Source organism: Elephas maximus, chromosome 7 (genome assembly GCF_024166365.1).
Source record: "Elephas maximus indicus isolate mEleMax1 chromosome 7, mEleMax1 primary haplotype, whole genome shotgun sequence".
NCBI classification, from domain to species: Eukaryota; Metazoa; Chordata; class Mammalia; order Proboscidea; family Elephantidae; genus Elephas; species Elephas maximus.
In genome coordinates, this window is record NC_064825.1 from 45,851,460 (window position 1) to 45,865,976 (window position 14,517).

Sequence of the window (14,517 nt, forward strand, 5' to 3'; positions counted from 1 at the left end):
TTTATTTCTCTATTCACTGCCGCCACCCTTAGCCTCAGTTTCTCCATCTGAAAACTGGGGACTTTGACGGTACTGCTTTACAGGGTCTGTTAGGGGCCCAGGAGACGATGGCGGAGGGCGCATCTTGACACTAGAGACGGCGCAGAGAGGGGCAGCGGCCTGCCGGGACTCAGCAGCAGGGACCCGAGCGTCGCTGTGCGGGGAAGCCCCTCCAGGGCCGCCTCAGGGCCAGTGAGGGGTCATTTCCTTCCGCGTTCAGCCACACCGCCACCTCTCCTGGTGGCCCCCCTTCAGTGCGGTGGCGCCGGCAGCGGGGAAGTCGGGGCCAGGCCGGATTTCCTCTGCGGACCTGCGGCTCCTGGAGCCACCCGCCCCTCCAGACCCCGCGGGGCGCCGAACTGCACGTGCAGCCGCCCGGGGCCGGGCTCGCTCCTGCGGCGCTTCCTTTCCACCCCTCTCTCTCTCCCTGGCCCTTTCATCCCGCCCCCTGCGCCCCTTCCCAGCCCGGCTTCCCGCGTAAAGAAGATGCTTCAGCCCATCTGCCAGTTCCGGATAAACCGAGTCCCACGGGGGCGCGCGACCGGCGCTAGGACCCCGCGGCCTCGCCGAGGGGGGCGTGGTGGGGCGGGTCGGCGGGAGAGGCTTTTAAATTGAATCCGCGGCCGCCCCCTCGCGGGTCCCGCTCCCTGGGGCAACGGAGCGGCGGTGCGCCTCCTCCGGCCGTGACCTCGGGGTCTGGCGCAGGGTGGGACCGGGGGACAGGTTTGCGCAAAATGTTCCGGGACCGCCGAGGAGAGGAGCGGCGGCCGCGCTGAGCCAGGTAGGAGCCGCCCAGGGGGCGAGGCTGGCTGACCTCCTCGGGGAACAGACGGCCCGTGCCCCTCGAGCGTACGAGGGCTCGAAGCTGGAGTGGGGCCACCCTGGGAAGAATCAGGACCCCCTGCCCAACACTTCCCTCCCACTCTCGTCGGGGTTGACACTCCCTCAGCCCCGAGAGGTCTCCAAGGCGGCTGTCTCATTGGATCTTTCAGGCAAAGGGGCGAGTTCGCTGTTCCTATTTGACAGATGGGCAAACTATGGCGGAAAGGCCGAGACTTGCCCAGGAACAAACAGCTAGTGAAGGGCAGATCAGAATTTGATTCCAGGTCTCCTGCCACCCTCTGACCCAGGCCCGGGCACAGGGCTTCCCATCCCACACCCCCAGACAGCCTGCCATCTCTCAGGAGGAAGGAGGAGTTTCCCACCTCTGCCAGGCCTCTGAAGGCAGCCTTCTCCATGGGTGGTAAGATGTGAGGGACCCCTACCTCCACTCCAAGCTGCCTGAAATTCCACCATCCCAGCCACATTCCTTTGGGTTAAGGTCTAATTCCCCCGTGGGATGCACATATCTCCAGAATGGGACTTGCCCTTCGTGATTCACGCTTGGTGTGAACGGTCCACATCAGCTCTCCCAGAAACCCTGCTCTGCCAGTAAGTTCCATCGGGGCTGAGAGGAGGGAGAGGAAGCATCCCAGAGCCCAGCAGTGTGAGAATGTCTGTGTGTGTACTGGTGGGGGATCGTAGGCGGGGAGGGGAGGGAGTTTGGGAGAAACATCTTGGGCTCGTGGAGTGGAAACACTGAGAGAGAGTGGCCCTTATGGAGCCCTGGTGGTGCAGTGGCTAAGTGCTAGTTGGCTAACCAAAAGGTCAGCAGTTAGAATCCACCAGCCACTTCTTGTAAACTCTATGGGGCAGTTCTACTCTGTCCTATAGGGTCGCTATGAGTTGGAGTGGACTCAACAGCAATGGGTTAAGGGTGTCTTAGGTGCGGCTGAGGGGCCCTTTCCATCAGGTGCCAGGGCAGAATTCCTGCATGCTGCAGGGCAGCCCCTTCAGGGCTCAGAGAAGCTCACTTTGGGGTGGCTTGGGGTGGGGTTTGGCAGGCAGAGGAGAGAACATAAGGGCCCTTTGGGCGACTTCTGCCTCCAGGCTCAGAACTAAACCACTTGGTCCATCCTTGTTGTCACCTCCCACTCACCACTCAGCCCACTGCAGTCAAGTGTCTGCCCCCACTTTGCCACTCATTCAGTAGACCCTTAGTGAGCGCCTGTGTAGTAAGTTCCTGTTCTCATGGCATAAGAAATAAATTATCAGGTAGTGATAAAGGCTAGGAAAACAATGAAATATGTGAAGATCTGGGGAAGAGCATTCCAGACTGAGGGGTCAGCAAGGGCAAAGGCCCTGAGGCCGGATCAAAGGCTGGGCCTTGGCGAGGGCCGAGAAAATGGTAGATGCAGTCAGAGAGAGTTTTGGGCACAGTCTGTTATTTTAAGGGAGATGGGAAACCATGGAGGTTTTTAAGCAGTTAAAGATTCATGATCTGATATGTGATTTTATGATTTTAAAATATCACTCTGGCTGCTACGTATAGAACAGATTGTAAGCCTCAGGGCGGAAGCAGGGGAACAAACTGGGGAGGCTGGTGCTGTGATGGAGGCCCAGGATCCTGGTGGTGCCTCAGCCTGTGGCGGTGATGCAGGAGGGAGTCGGCAGGTCTGGGAGCTGTTTTGCAGGGAGAGCAGACAGACTCTGCCGATGGGGAGAGGGAATGTGGTAGGGAGGTGAAGGGAGAGTCAAGGAGAATAACTGCTCTTGCCAGTGTCACCCTATCACCGAGACACTCCTATCCCTGCCTGCCCCAGATGGGTCCCAGAGAACAGTGAGCACCCCATGCCCTATAGGCAGTTCCCCTAGGGGGAAGGTGCTGTGCTCACTGGAAGCTCAGGGGCTGCCGGAGCCATATGTAGCCCAGACTTGGAGAACCAGGTAAGGCTTCTTGAAGGAAGCTGAGACCTGAAGGGTGAGGAGAGGAGAGGAAGTGAAGGTTTGGGGCAGTGGAAAGGTGCTCAGAGAGCTGACGGAAGTACAAGGCATCCAGAAGTCAGAGTGGGAGAGAGGGCCGTGAGAAACAAGGCTGGAGGGGGCTGCTGGCTGGGCAGGGCATGCTTCTGAGGACCTCGAAGGCCCCCACAGAGGGATTTTCACTCAATTCTGAGGCAACTAGCTTTCAAACGGGTTGTGTTGTTCAGCTTTTTAAACAGCAGAACAAAATCTCGTGAGAAAGCCCAACTTGTAAAACCTGAGCATAGAGCAGCTGTGGGGGCCTGAGGGAAGCCCAGGGAACAAGGTTTAAAGGACACCGTGGTGGCCCTTGGTGTCTGAGCAAGAAAGGGCCTCAGAGCAGCCTCCTGCATTTGAAATTCATCCTCATGGAATTTGTCTGACAGTCAAAGACACAGCCTCCAGAGGCCCTGTCAATGCTTCTTCAAAAGCATCCTTCAGACTCTCTGAGAAAAAAGGAGATCTTGCCTGGCTCTACAGAATCGCAATTCAGCACTCGTTTATCGAGCACCTGCTGTGGGACACCATATCCTGTAGAGGTTTAGGCCAGAGACCCAGGGACCAGACTCCCTGGGTCTGCCACTTACTAGCTGTGTGACCTTGGATATGTTACTTAATCTCTCTGAGCCTTGGTTTTCCCGTCTGTAAAATGGGAATGAAAATGACAGAACCTAGCTGTTGAGTTATTGTGAGGATTAAGTGTAACGTGCCAAGAAGAGTGCCTGGTGCCTAATAAGGGCTCTGTAAGTGTGGGGCGCTTTCCTGAAGTATATCTCATTTGAGCCTCAACAAAACTGGGTGAGATTGACTTTAACCTCAGGAGGGAAAACTGAGGCTCAGAGAAGTGAAATGACTTGGTCACAGAACAGGTCAGCAAGGGAGGCAGAAGTGGCAGTCAGGTATGGGTGACTCTGAGTCCGGTGCTCATTGGGCTTGATGTCTCCCTCCTTGTTAACACTCTCCGTGCATATTGTGGTCACTTCTGTGCATTTCCTGTTGTACCCTGTTCCCAGCACAGAGCCAGTATAAGGAGGCAGTTGCGGAAGGTATGGATGGATAAATGAATGAACAAATGAAGTGAATGGATTCATCTGTGCATCCCTAGCACTTGGCCCAGGTCTTCAGGCGAGGGCCTGAAAAGCACCCAGCAGCACTGGGATCTGACCCTGCTGAGAGCTTCTGTGATTCCCTCCTCCCTTCCTCCCTCACCCGCCACCCCTGGTAGGCCCAGCAGACCTGTGCCTTCCTGCTTCAGTGAAAGTGCAGGGCCTGGCAGCTGGCGGCTGGGGAAGTCCACAGCAACAGTGCTGGGGCCCGGGCAGGTCTCCTGGCGGGGCTTCCTGTCAAGGCCCCCAGCCTAGCCCTCAAACAATAGCAAGGGCCCAGGAGTCACAGAATCAAAAGAAAAGGAGCAAAATAAAAGTCCCCTGGGGAAGAGTGAGGAATTCTGTTTGGGGCCCCAGGAGCTAGCCTGGGGGACCAACTTGTGGCTTGGGTAGAAATGGAGTCAGAGGCCCAGCTCCCACCCCATCGTACCCACAGCCATGAGCTTGGCTCAGGGAAACTCTCAGGCTCTCTCTGCCTCCTGCTCACCCCCTCCAGGCTGTCTTCTATCAGATAAGGTCTCATGAACACCCAAATCTGACCAGGTCACCCACTGCTTAAAACTCTTGCTACCTCAGGGTAATGTCCCAGCTCCTTGTCCTAGGGTTCGGGGCCCTTTGTGATCGGCTGCAACTCCGTTTCCCACCCACTTCCCATCCTAACCACAGATTCTATTCCAGTTTCTTGAAAGGTTATGGCCTGGGGTTCCCCAAAGGCAGCAGGCACAGTCTGGGTGGGAGCAGTGGGGGCTGACAGTGCGGGGGAGCCACTAGTCTTACGGTGTTTCCCTTCTCTCCCTGCCCTGCACAGAGCCATGAGCCGCCAGATCCTGTTGCTCCTGGCCGTGATGACCCTGAGCCTGGCTATCTCCCAACACCGCGAGAAGATGCCCTGTAGGATGGTAAGAAGCCCTGCCCAGGCAGGTTCAGGCATCTCTCCTACCTGCCCTAGATGTCCTACAGCCCCAGAATCCTTGCTCCAGCCCTAGCCACCAAAAGTTAAAGGAGTCAAAAGAAGAAAGGGAAGGTAGCTTGAATTTCATGAGCACCTACTAGAATGTTTAAATATTTACCCAATAACCCTGCCAGGTAAATACCACTATTTCCATTTTACAAAGGAGGAAACTAAGGCTTGTAGAGTTTTGGTGACTTGAACAAGGTCATTCTTCTAGAAACGGTGCCGCCAGTATTGGTCTCTATTCACCAAACCTACCCTCAAAGGGTAATGGGCCCAGCTGGGCAATGCAGAATGTGTATATGTGTGAGGAATCTGGGATGGGAGAGCTGGAAGGGCCTCTCTGTACTGGGTCCCTCCTGGGGATAAACCCCCCGACTAGGCTCCTTGACTTGGGTCTACATTTCGCTTCCCAGCCTCTCATTTATTCGTGCCCAGGTCAAATACTGCCTTTTCCAGGAAGCCTTCCCTGACTCCTCCCAGGCTGACCTGGTTCTGGTTGGTCCCTGTTCTGAGCTCGAGCAGCTCCTGTGCTTCCCTCCATCTTAGTACTGAGCGAACTGAGCACCTGGGGTGGTTAGCGAATGTGTCCAAGTCTGCTTCATCTGTCAGACTGAGAAATTCTTGAGGGCAGGGACCAGGTTTGATTCAGTTTTGTTCCTTTTTCCTGCCCCAAACTAGGGAGATTAGCGCCAGAGCCAGTGACCCTTCAGGGTACAGGTAACAGGGCTTGCATCGGTCCACCTGTGAGGCGGGGCAGTCACTGAGGCAAGGCTGGAGCCTGGGCTGGGAAATGCACAGGCCCTCTGCACCTCCACAGGGACCTGTGACTCAAAGTTCACGTGCCAGGATGGGAAGCTGCTTCAGGAGGCCCATCCCTGGGCTTTGTAATGTCCTGCCATTGCCATGACACTTCTTGCTCCTCAGAGTCCCTCTGAGATTCCCAGAACCCAGAATAACAGGCAGAGAGGGCCTCAGACATCTCCAGATGCAACCCCACATTCTACGGCGGGGAGTCTGAGGCTGAGAGGAGTGAAGGGCCTTGGCCACCCAGCCAGGCAGTAGAGAAGGGGGGTGAGCTTTGGATTCTAGGCAAATAGAAGATCAATACACATGGGAGTTATGATGATTTTCAAAATAGTACAAAGAAATTGCCACTTGCTGAGGGCCTACAAGGTGCCTTTACTGTGCTAGTGGCTTTCTTACATTTTATCCTCCCCAGAACTCCTCTTTTCAGCTGAGGAAACTGAGGCTGCGAGACAAGAGATGTTACTCACCGGGGTCACGCGGATAGAAAGTGGCAGAGGCAGGATTTGAACCCAGTCCACCAAAGCTCGAGTTGTCCACGGCCCTGCTGCCGTCTCTACCACTTTCCCTTCTCCGTGCAGGTGGCAGAATGGAGTGCAAATCCTCCTCCCTCCTAAAAGGAAAACCTAGGCAGCGGCTTCCTGGTATCCCAGAGTCAGTGGGCAGTAGATTGTCAGGGGGAGGCTCTAAACTCTGGCCAAGGACTACCCCCAAGACCCCTCTCCACTGTCAGGCAGCCAGCGCTGGGCCTTAGATCTCAGGAAGGGTCACCGTACTGGAAATGGAACTGAGATCTGCCCTAGCCTCAAGCTCCTTCCTGGACTGCATAGCTGGGAAGCCCGGTGTAGCTCCCCTTTCCCTCCACACCCGGCCTCCCCCGGGCCTCGAAAGCAGGGTTCTGAACACCTGGATGGAAAGCAAGTTTTTTGTGTGTGTGTGTGCGTTAGGTGAAAGTTTATAGCTCAAGTTAGTTTCTCGTACAAAAATTTATACACATATTGTTATGTGACCCTAGTTGCTCTCCCTATATATGTGACTGCACACTCCTCCTTGGAAAGCAAGCCTTATAGGCTCTGGGCTTGGCCTGCTTTGCATCCTGACTGAGCTCTCGGGGCTGGTACCCCAGGGAGGCTTAGAGTATCCAGAGGTAGTTTGGGGGTGTGGGTTTGCATGGGGGGTGAATTGTGGAGCATGGCGCAGTGCTCCCTTGAGACACACACAGAGAGAGGGAGAGAGAGAGAGAGAGTAAATTGGTGGGTGGTGGTATTTGCCTGCAGAGGAAGGAACCTGGGTGCTGCCCAGCTAGGGGCCTACTAGCCAGAAATTGGCTTGCACCAATAGAAAAAGGAACTCACAAATGGTGGGTTTGAGCTCCTGTCTGTCTGATCTTGAGCAGACTGCCCCCGAGCCTCAGTTTCCTCAGGTGGGATAGATAATGCCCAGGATTAAATGAGGTAGAGAGTCTGTGCACGCAGCCCAGTGGCTGACATGGCACTGGTATTCCACAATAATAGCTGTCGTTTTGTTTGCTTCGTTGTTTCTTTGCTAAGCCAGGCTAGTCCAGGGAACCGAGGGTAGGGCTGAGGAGGCTATGCCTACTGGCCGCAGAAGACAGAGGGGTTGTGAGGGAGGAGGGGGCTAGGAGCCAGGCAGGATAGGCAAGGCAGCCGCGATAGGTTTCCAGTTTGCATGGGGCCCAACTGCAGGGACATCCCTGGGTCTCGTGGAGTCTCTGTGAAGCCATGTCCCCTGGAGGTGGTAGGGCCAGTCCTGGTGCAACATGGAGTAGGAAGAGCCACACAGATGCCTGAAGGTGGGCGGTTCCTGTCCTCACCCTACTCACCTTGGGGCTATTGGGGAGAATCAAGAGCTAGGGCCAGGCAGGAAGCATTGAGGCTGTGTTCCTGCCCTGCTAGCTCAGCCACTGACTCACTGTGCCCTTGGGCAAGTCACTGCCATCTTGAGGCCTCAGTCTTCTCATCTGGGAAGTGGATGGGACGGCTGGACTGTTTTTGCTCTAACAATCTTTGATTCTAGCCTGAATCTCAGAGAGGAAATTGATTTAGTATTTCCTCAAAACTTCACGTCTGTGACTTTTCCACTCATTAAAAAAAAGAAAAAATTATTGAGCACATCTGATGTACCATGCCCAAGACATTGCATAAATCAAATCAGTACTTGTTTGCTCTGAGCTCGCTATCTGGCAGGTCCATGCATAAACAGTCACGGTTCAGGGAAACAAAGCTATGACAGAGGAAACACAGGGGCTGAGAGAGCCCAGAGGGGGCCCTGACCTGCCTGGCAATCAGGGAAGGCTCCCTGGTGGAAGAGGGCCTGTAGAAGCAGGGAGGCCAGGGACAGGAGAGGGCCTGAGCTGGGTGGCTGCAGGGATCAGATCCTTTCCTGGGAAAGGCTAGGTTTCCTGGGGACCTGGAAGAGATAAGAAGAAGACCTGCATTAGCACTTAAAGAATTCTGGCCCTAGGAGGCGCTTGTAGTAGAGGGACAAATGTGGGGCCTTTGTTTATTAAAAGACCTGGGTTCAAATTCTAGCTCTGCTCCTCACTAGCTAGGCAATCTTGGCGGCTCCCTTCCCCTCTCTGAACCTGAGTGTCTATAAATAAAAGGGAATCACATCTAAAGGGCAAGCTGTTGTGAGGATCCAATGAGACCATGGACCTGAAAGTGCTAAATAGAATGTAAAATGTTAAGTGTGTGCTGGAGAAGGATGATCTTTCCAGATGAGAAACCAAAGTGCTAATGAGACTTGGGAGTCCCTGGGTAGTGCAAAGGATTAACATGCTTGGCTGTTAACCAAAGGGTTGGAGGTTCGAATTCACACAGAGGTGCCTCAGAAGACAGGCCTGGTGGTCTAATTCTGAGAAATCAGCCACTGAAAACCCTGTGGAGCACAGTTCTACCCTGACACACACGGGGTTGCCGTGAATCGGAACTGACTCAATGGCAGCTGGTTTAATGTAACTCGATGGAGGTCATGCAGCAAAATCACCGTCTTGTCACCAAGGCACGTGGGTTGGGGCTCTGGCCATCTTCTCTTCTGCCCGCTCCCGCTACCTCTTCCTCCAGGGGCTGATGCTGGCCTGGGCCATGGGAAGCGAGAACACTGACGGGAGTGGGGGCGGGTAGCAGCAACAGAAAGGAGGTCACATCTGGGAAGTGTCAGCAAGGAAGGCAGCGGGAGCTCTGCCCCATGGAATGAAGGCTTGAATGAGACCTGAGGATGGAAGGTCTAAATAAAACCTGATGACAGGACTGAAAACTGCATTTTTCCCTTTGGGAAACATTTCCCCCCTACTTCCCGAAGTAGTTTCCAGTCTAACACCAGCTGGGTACGTTTGACTGTCTGGGCCTGTAGAAGGAACCCAGGCTATGGAGTCAGGAGGCCTGGGTCATTGACCCACTGGCTCTGGGTCATTCTGGGTGATACATGGCTCATCTCTGAACCTTGGTTTCCTGTAAAATGGGGTAATAATCACTACAAGGTTTTTTGTTAGTTCGTTTGTCTTTATATCTATCACCTCTCTGTCTGTCTACCCATCAAACCTTCACTGAATTCCTGATTTATGCCCAGCACTATGCTGGGTGCCAGACAGGGGCAGGGAGCCAGGTGGGGGATCACCAGACATGGGGTGATTAGGCTGGGGTAGAAGAAAGTGGATCATTCTGGGAGTCCAGAGAAGCCTAACCAAATTTGGGGTGGGGGAAGGGGTCAAGTAAGTCTTTCTGGAGAGGTATGTCTGGTTCCACCCCTACTGCATTCACTAAAGTCAACTGCACCCCACCCCCCACCTCTTTCCTTTCCAGGTGAACAAGGAAGTCTTGTGCCAGGGCCTTGGCCTGCCCCAGGTCCCCTCAATGCTTCCGCTGGACATTGAGGTGCTCAATCTGTCTGGCAACCAGCTGCGGAGCATCTTGGCCTCACCCCTGGGCTTCTACACAGCACTTCGCCATCTGGACCTGAGTACCAATGAGATCAGCTTTGTGCAGCCAGGTGTCTTCCAGGCCCTGCCCCACCTGGAGCACCTAAACCTGGCCCACAACCACCTTGCAGTGGGAACTGGGCTGGGCCCCCTGCTGCACATGACCTCCTTGGACCTGTCTGGAAACAGCCTGTACAATGGCCTGGTGGAGAGGCTGCTGGGGGAGGCGCCTGCCCTGCGCACGCTCTCACTGGCGGAGAACAGCCTGACACACCTTGCCCGCCGTACCTTCCGGGGCATGCCTGCGCTCGAGCGGCTGGACCTACATAGCAACGTGCTGATGGACATTGAGGAGGGCGCGTTTGAGGCACTGCCCCACCTGGCCCACCTCAATCTCTCCAGGAATTCCCTCACCTGCATCTCTGACTTCAGCCTTCAGCAGCTGCAGGTGCTTGACCTGAGCTGCAACAGCATTGAGGCCTTCCAGACGGCCCCAGAACCACGGGCCGAGTACCAGCTCACCTGGCTCGACCTGCGGGAGAATAAACTGCTCCATTTCCCTGACCTGGCTGCACTCCCTAGACTCAGCTACCTGAATGTGTCCAACAACCTCATTCGGCTCCCTGTGGGACCACCCCGGGGCAGCAAGGGTGTGCACGCGCCTTCTGAGGGCTGGTCAGCTCTGCCTCTCTCAAACCCCAGCTGGAACACTAGCACACACCCCCTTTCCCAGCTTCTGAACCTGGATTTGAGCTACAATGAGATTGAGCACATCCCCGAGGGCTTTCTTGAGCCTCTGACCTCCTTGCGCTTCCTGAACCTCAGCCGAAACTGCATGCGGGCCTTTGAAGCCAGGCATGTGGGCTCCCTGCCCTGCCTGGTGCTCCTGGACTTAAGCCACAATGCACTGCAGGCACTGGAGCTGGGTGCCAGAGCCCTGGGGGCCCTACGGACGCTGCTTCTACAGGGTAACACCCTTCAGGGCCTGCCCCCATACACCTTTGCCAACCTGGCTAGCCTGCAGAAACTCAACTTGCAGGGAAACCAGGTCAACCCCTGTGGGGGGCCAGGGGAGCCTGCACCCTCAGGCTGTGTTGCCTTCTCTGGCATGTCCTCCCTCCGCATCCTGAATCTGGTGGACAACGCGATAGAGAAGCTCAGGGCAGGTGCTTTCCTCCACACACCACTTACTGAGCTGCACCTCTCTGCCAACCCTGGGCTGGATGTGACCACGGGGGCCCTGGCCGGCCTGGAGACCTCCTTGGAGGTCCTGGAGCTGCAGGGCAATGGGCTGACCATCCTGCAGGTGGACCTACCCTGCTTCAGCTGCCTCAAGGAGCTCAATCTCGCTGAGAACCGCCTCAGCCACCTGCCTGCCTGGACCCAAGCCGTGTCACTGGAAGTGCTGGACCTGAGGAACAACAGCTTCAGCCTCCTGCCAGGCAGTGCCATGGGTGGCCTGGAGACCAGCCTCCGGCGCCTCTACCTGCAGGGGAATCCACTCAGCTGCTGCGGGAACGGCTGGCTGGCGGCGCAGCTACACCAGGGCCGTGTGGATGTGGATGCCACCCAGGACCTGATCTGCCGCTTTGGCTCCCAGGAGGAGGTGTCCCTGAGCCATGTGCGTCCCGAGGACTGTGAGAAGGGGGGGCTCAAGAACGTCAACCTCATCATCATCCTCACCTTCGCACTGGTCTCTGCCATCCTCCTCACTACGCTGGCCACCTGTTGCTATTTCCGCCGGCATACGTTTAACCAACAGTACAAAGCCTAGAGAAGCCAGGGGACTGTAGAACAGCCCGGCTGGGAGGCCCTTCCAGGTCAGCGGGTGAGCTGGAGGCACAGAGGAGGATAGGGACTGACCCAAGGGCACGCAGTGAGCAAGGGACAAGAACCCTCGTCTACAAATTCCAGCCCAGGGCTCCTTTCCCTGCAATCCACTGCATCAGAAGGTGGTCCACTTCCTGGTTCATAAATGTGGTCCAGCTGTGGAAGCCAGAAGTTGGGCAGTCTTGGAAGTGGCAGAGAATAATGTTTGCCCATATGATCAACAAATCTTTGCCAAGCATCTTTTTTGTGCCCTGGGCACTGAGGACATGGGTGAATGAGACACAGTCCCTGCCCTCAAGCATCTCCCAGTCTGGTGGGGGAGGTTTTCACAGAGCCTGGCAGTGACCTCACAGTGTGATCAGGGCTATGAGGTGTAGAAACCCGGGGCCGTGGGGCCCTGGGGAGAACCAAAGTTCTGCAGCTCCAGCTGGTCTGGTGTGGAGAGCCCTGTCCTGGCCGTGCCAGGGCCAGGGAAGGGCAGGACCAAGAGCCTTTGCCTGAGACATTTCCAAGCAGACTATTTGTCACATCTTCTGATAATGACTTTCAGCCTCTCTGGAAAGTGAAGAGTTTGTGGCCGGAAGAGAGAGCTGGAGCCACATGAGTACATCTTGGATCCGGTGCCATTGGCCGGGCTGTGCAGCTCCATCTGGTTAAGAGGCTGTCACCCTGGGCTCCAGCTTAGCACTGGACCATTTTATTTCCGGTTCTGGACAGGCTCTCTCTCTCTACCCAGCAGTCTCATGTTGCACACACTGACCCCCTCCACCCCCTGCCCAGGCCCCCTTCTGTATCACATCACCCTGGCTGCCCTCTGAAGGCATTTTACAAAAGAGGAAACCAAGGCTCCAAAAGTCTCCATCCAGGAACCCACAGCTAAGAAATGCCAAAACTGATATTCAAACCCACATCCTTCTGACTCCAGAGCCTGTGCTTCCGCACTGCACACACAGGGGCTATGGGCTGTGGGGTGACCAGGAAGTGAGCCCCACATGGCACAAGCATGGCCTGGGCACATCCTCTGCTGCTCATGCCCACCCGCTCCTTTCCCTCCTCTCTCCCAGGCAGTCAGGGAAAAGACAGGCAGCTGCAGCCCCTCTCCTCCTTTTCTGCCTCAGTTCCCCTCCTTTCCTTCTTTGTACCCTGGTCTGGGTTCTCCTTTCTCTCTTCTTGCTCTCATATTCTCTTGTTCCCTCTTCCTCCATTGATCATAGTCTGGAGTTTGAAACCATTGAGTTCAACCTCCCAGATGCGCAGATAGGGAAATTGAGGCTTAAGAAGAGAATAGAACTTGCTCAGAGCTGTCCAGCAAGTGGATTCAGGATTGGTTGGTGGGTGGATTGGTGGGGGGAGGAGGGCTGGATCTCTGTGGATTCCTTCTCCCTCAGTTATCACATCACACGGTAATTATCGTTGATGTTGTTGTTAGGTGCCAAGGAGTCAGCTCCAACTCGTAGTGAGTGAGATGTTGCCTGGTCCTGCACTATCTTCACAATCGTTGCTATGTTTGCGCCCATTGTTGGCAACCACTGTGTCAGTCCCTCTCATTGAGGGTCTTCTTCTTTTTCTCTGATGCTCTACTTCACCAAGCCTGATGTCCAGTGGTTGGTCTCTCCTGATGACGTGTGTCCAAAGTAAGTGAGACAAAGTCTCACCATCCTTGCTTCTAAGGGGTGTCCTAGCTGCACTTCCTCCAAGGCAGATTGGTTTGTTCTCCTGGCAGTCCATGGTATATTCAGTATTCTCTGCCAACACCACAGTTCAACCATGCCAACTCTTCTTTGATCTTCCTCTTTCATGGTGCAGCTTTCCCATGCATATGTTGTTGTTGTTAGGTGCCGTGGGGTCCTTTCCAACTCACGGTGACCCCATGTGACAGAGTAGAACTGCACCGTAGGATTTTCTTGGCTATAATCTTTAGGGTTGTTATGAGCCGGAATTGATTCGCCAGCGTTAAGTTCAGGTTTTGGTTTAATCTTTACAGAAGCGGATCTCAAGGTCTTTCTTCCAGAGAGTTGCAGGGTGGGTTCAAACCGCCAACCTTTCGGTTAACAGTCAAGCGCTTAACCATTTGTGCCAGCTGGGCCCCTCCACACATGTGAGGCAACTGATAAGACCATTGCTTGAGTCAGGCACACTTCAGTCATCAGAGTGACATCTTTGCTTCTTAACACTTTAAAGAGATCTTTTGCCGAAGATTTGCCCAAAGTAATATGTCGTTAGATTTCTCGACTGCTGCTTCAGTTCCTTTGCCGTTTATCATGATGTTGCTTATTGGTCCAGTTGTAAGGATTTTCCTTTTCTTTAAGTTCAAATGTAATCTATACTGAAGGCTGTAGTAATGCCAGCTTTGTCCTCATCAGGCAGGGGTGTTTTTTCTCTTGAAAAATGGGTAGAAAGAGCCACCCAGATAACCCTCATCCCTCATACCCAGGGAATCCCAGCCTTGGCTGGGATCAGGACCGCAGGTGCTTACTCACACACTCTTCCACGGGCCTAGAGGAGAAGGTGCTGGCCCCTTCAGCCTGATTTCTGAAAACACTACACGATGCTGCTCTCACCTCCCAGGACCCAAGCCACAGCCTGGGCCTCGGGATCAGCTCTTTGTATAACCCACATGAATGTATTAAAAAATAATTCTGGAGAAACACGGTGGCCTGCCAGCTTCCTCCTTGCTGTGGTTAATCAGCACCATTGCGTCCACCTGAGCCCTGCTCTCTCTACTTTCCTCACCAACTGAGTCGTCTTTGGGGAGGCAGACTGAGGACTATTAGGTGGGAGATGAGCCTCTGGGCCATCACTACCCTGGACCTTGGGTCTCAGCCACCATCAAGTCCGCTACCACAAACCTCTGTCCCCTCACACTCAACAGACAACCTGGCCCCTGACCCCACACTGAGAAAATGGTGGCCTCGGGCAGAAATGCACTCACTCCTTTCCTTCTGCAGCTTCAAGTTCCTCTCCCTTGCTCTGTGCTCATCTGTCCCCCCACCCCCCCACCC

At 54.9% G+C, this 14,517-nt stretch overlaps 1 protein-coding gene across 2 annotated transcripts; it reads left to right on the forward strand.

Moving 5' to 3' along the window:
• The first annotated feature begins 333 nt into the window (after window positions 1-333).
• Window positions 334-14,181, forward strand: LRRC32 (leucine rich repeat containing 32). 2 transcript variants are annotated; one of them, XM_049889782.1, is made up of 3 exons: window positions 334-1,282; window positions 4,795-4,885; window positions 9,570-14,181. In XM_049889782.1, the coding sequence occupies exons 2-3, from the start codon at window positions 4,799-4,801 to the stop codon at window positions 11,457-11,459; spliced, it is 1,977 nt and encodes a 658-aa protein (XP_049745739.1). In that variant the 5' UTR covers window positions 334-1,282; window positions 4,795-4,798; the 3' UTR covers window positions 11,460-14,181. The 2 variants fall into 2 exon arrangements, with proteins under 2 accessions (XP_049745739.1, XP_049745738.1); XM_049889781.1 differs by having other exon boundaries at window positions 334-820.
• Window positions 14,182-14,517: the final 336 nt, after the last annotated feature.

Bases quoted from the DNA above. Each gene is read 5' to 3' on its own strand.
- LRRC32 (XM_049889782.1), top strand. From the start codon at position 4,799: ATGAGCCGCCAGATCCTGTTGCTCCTGGCCGTGATGACCCTGAGCCTG. The intron at 4,886-9,569 runs GTAAGAAGCCCT...TTTCCTTTCCAG, and splicing joins AGAAGATGCCCTGTAGGATG to GTGAACAAGGAAGTCTTGTG.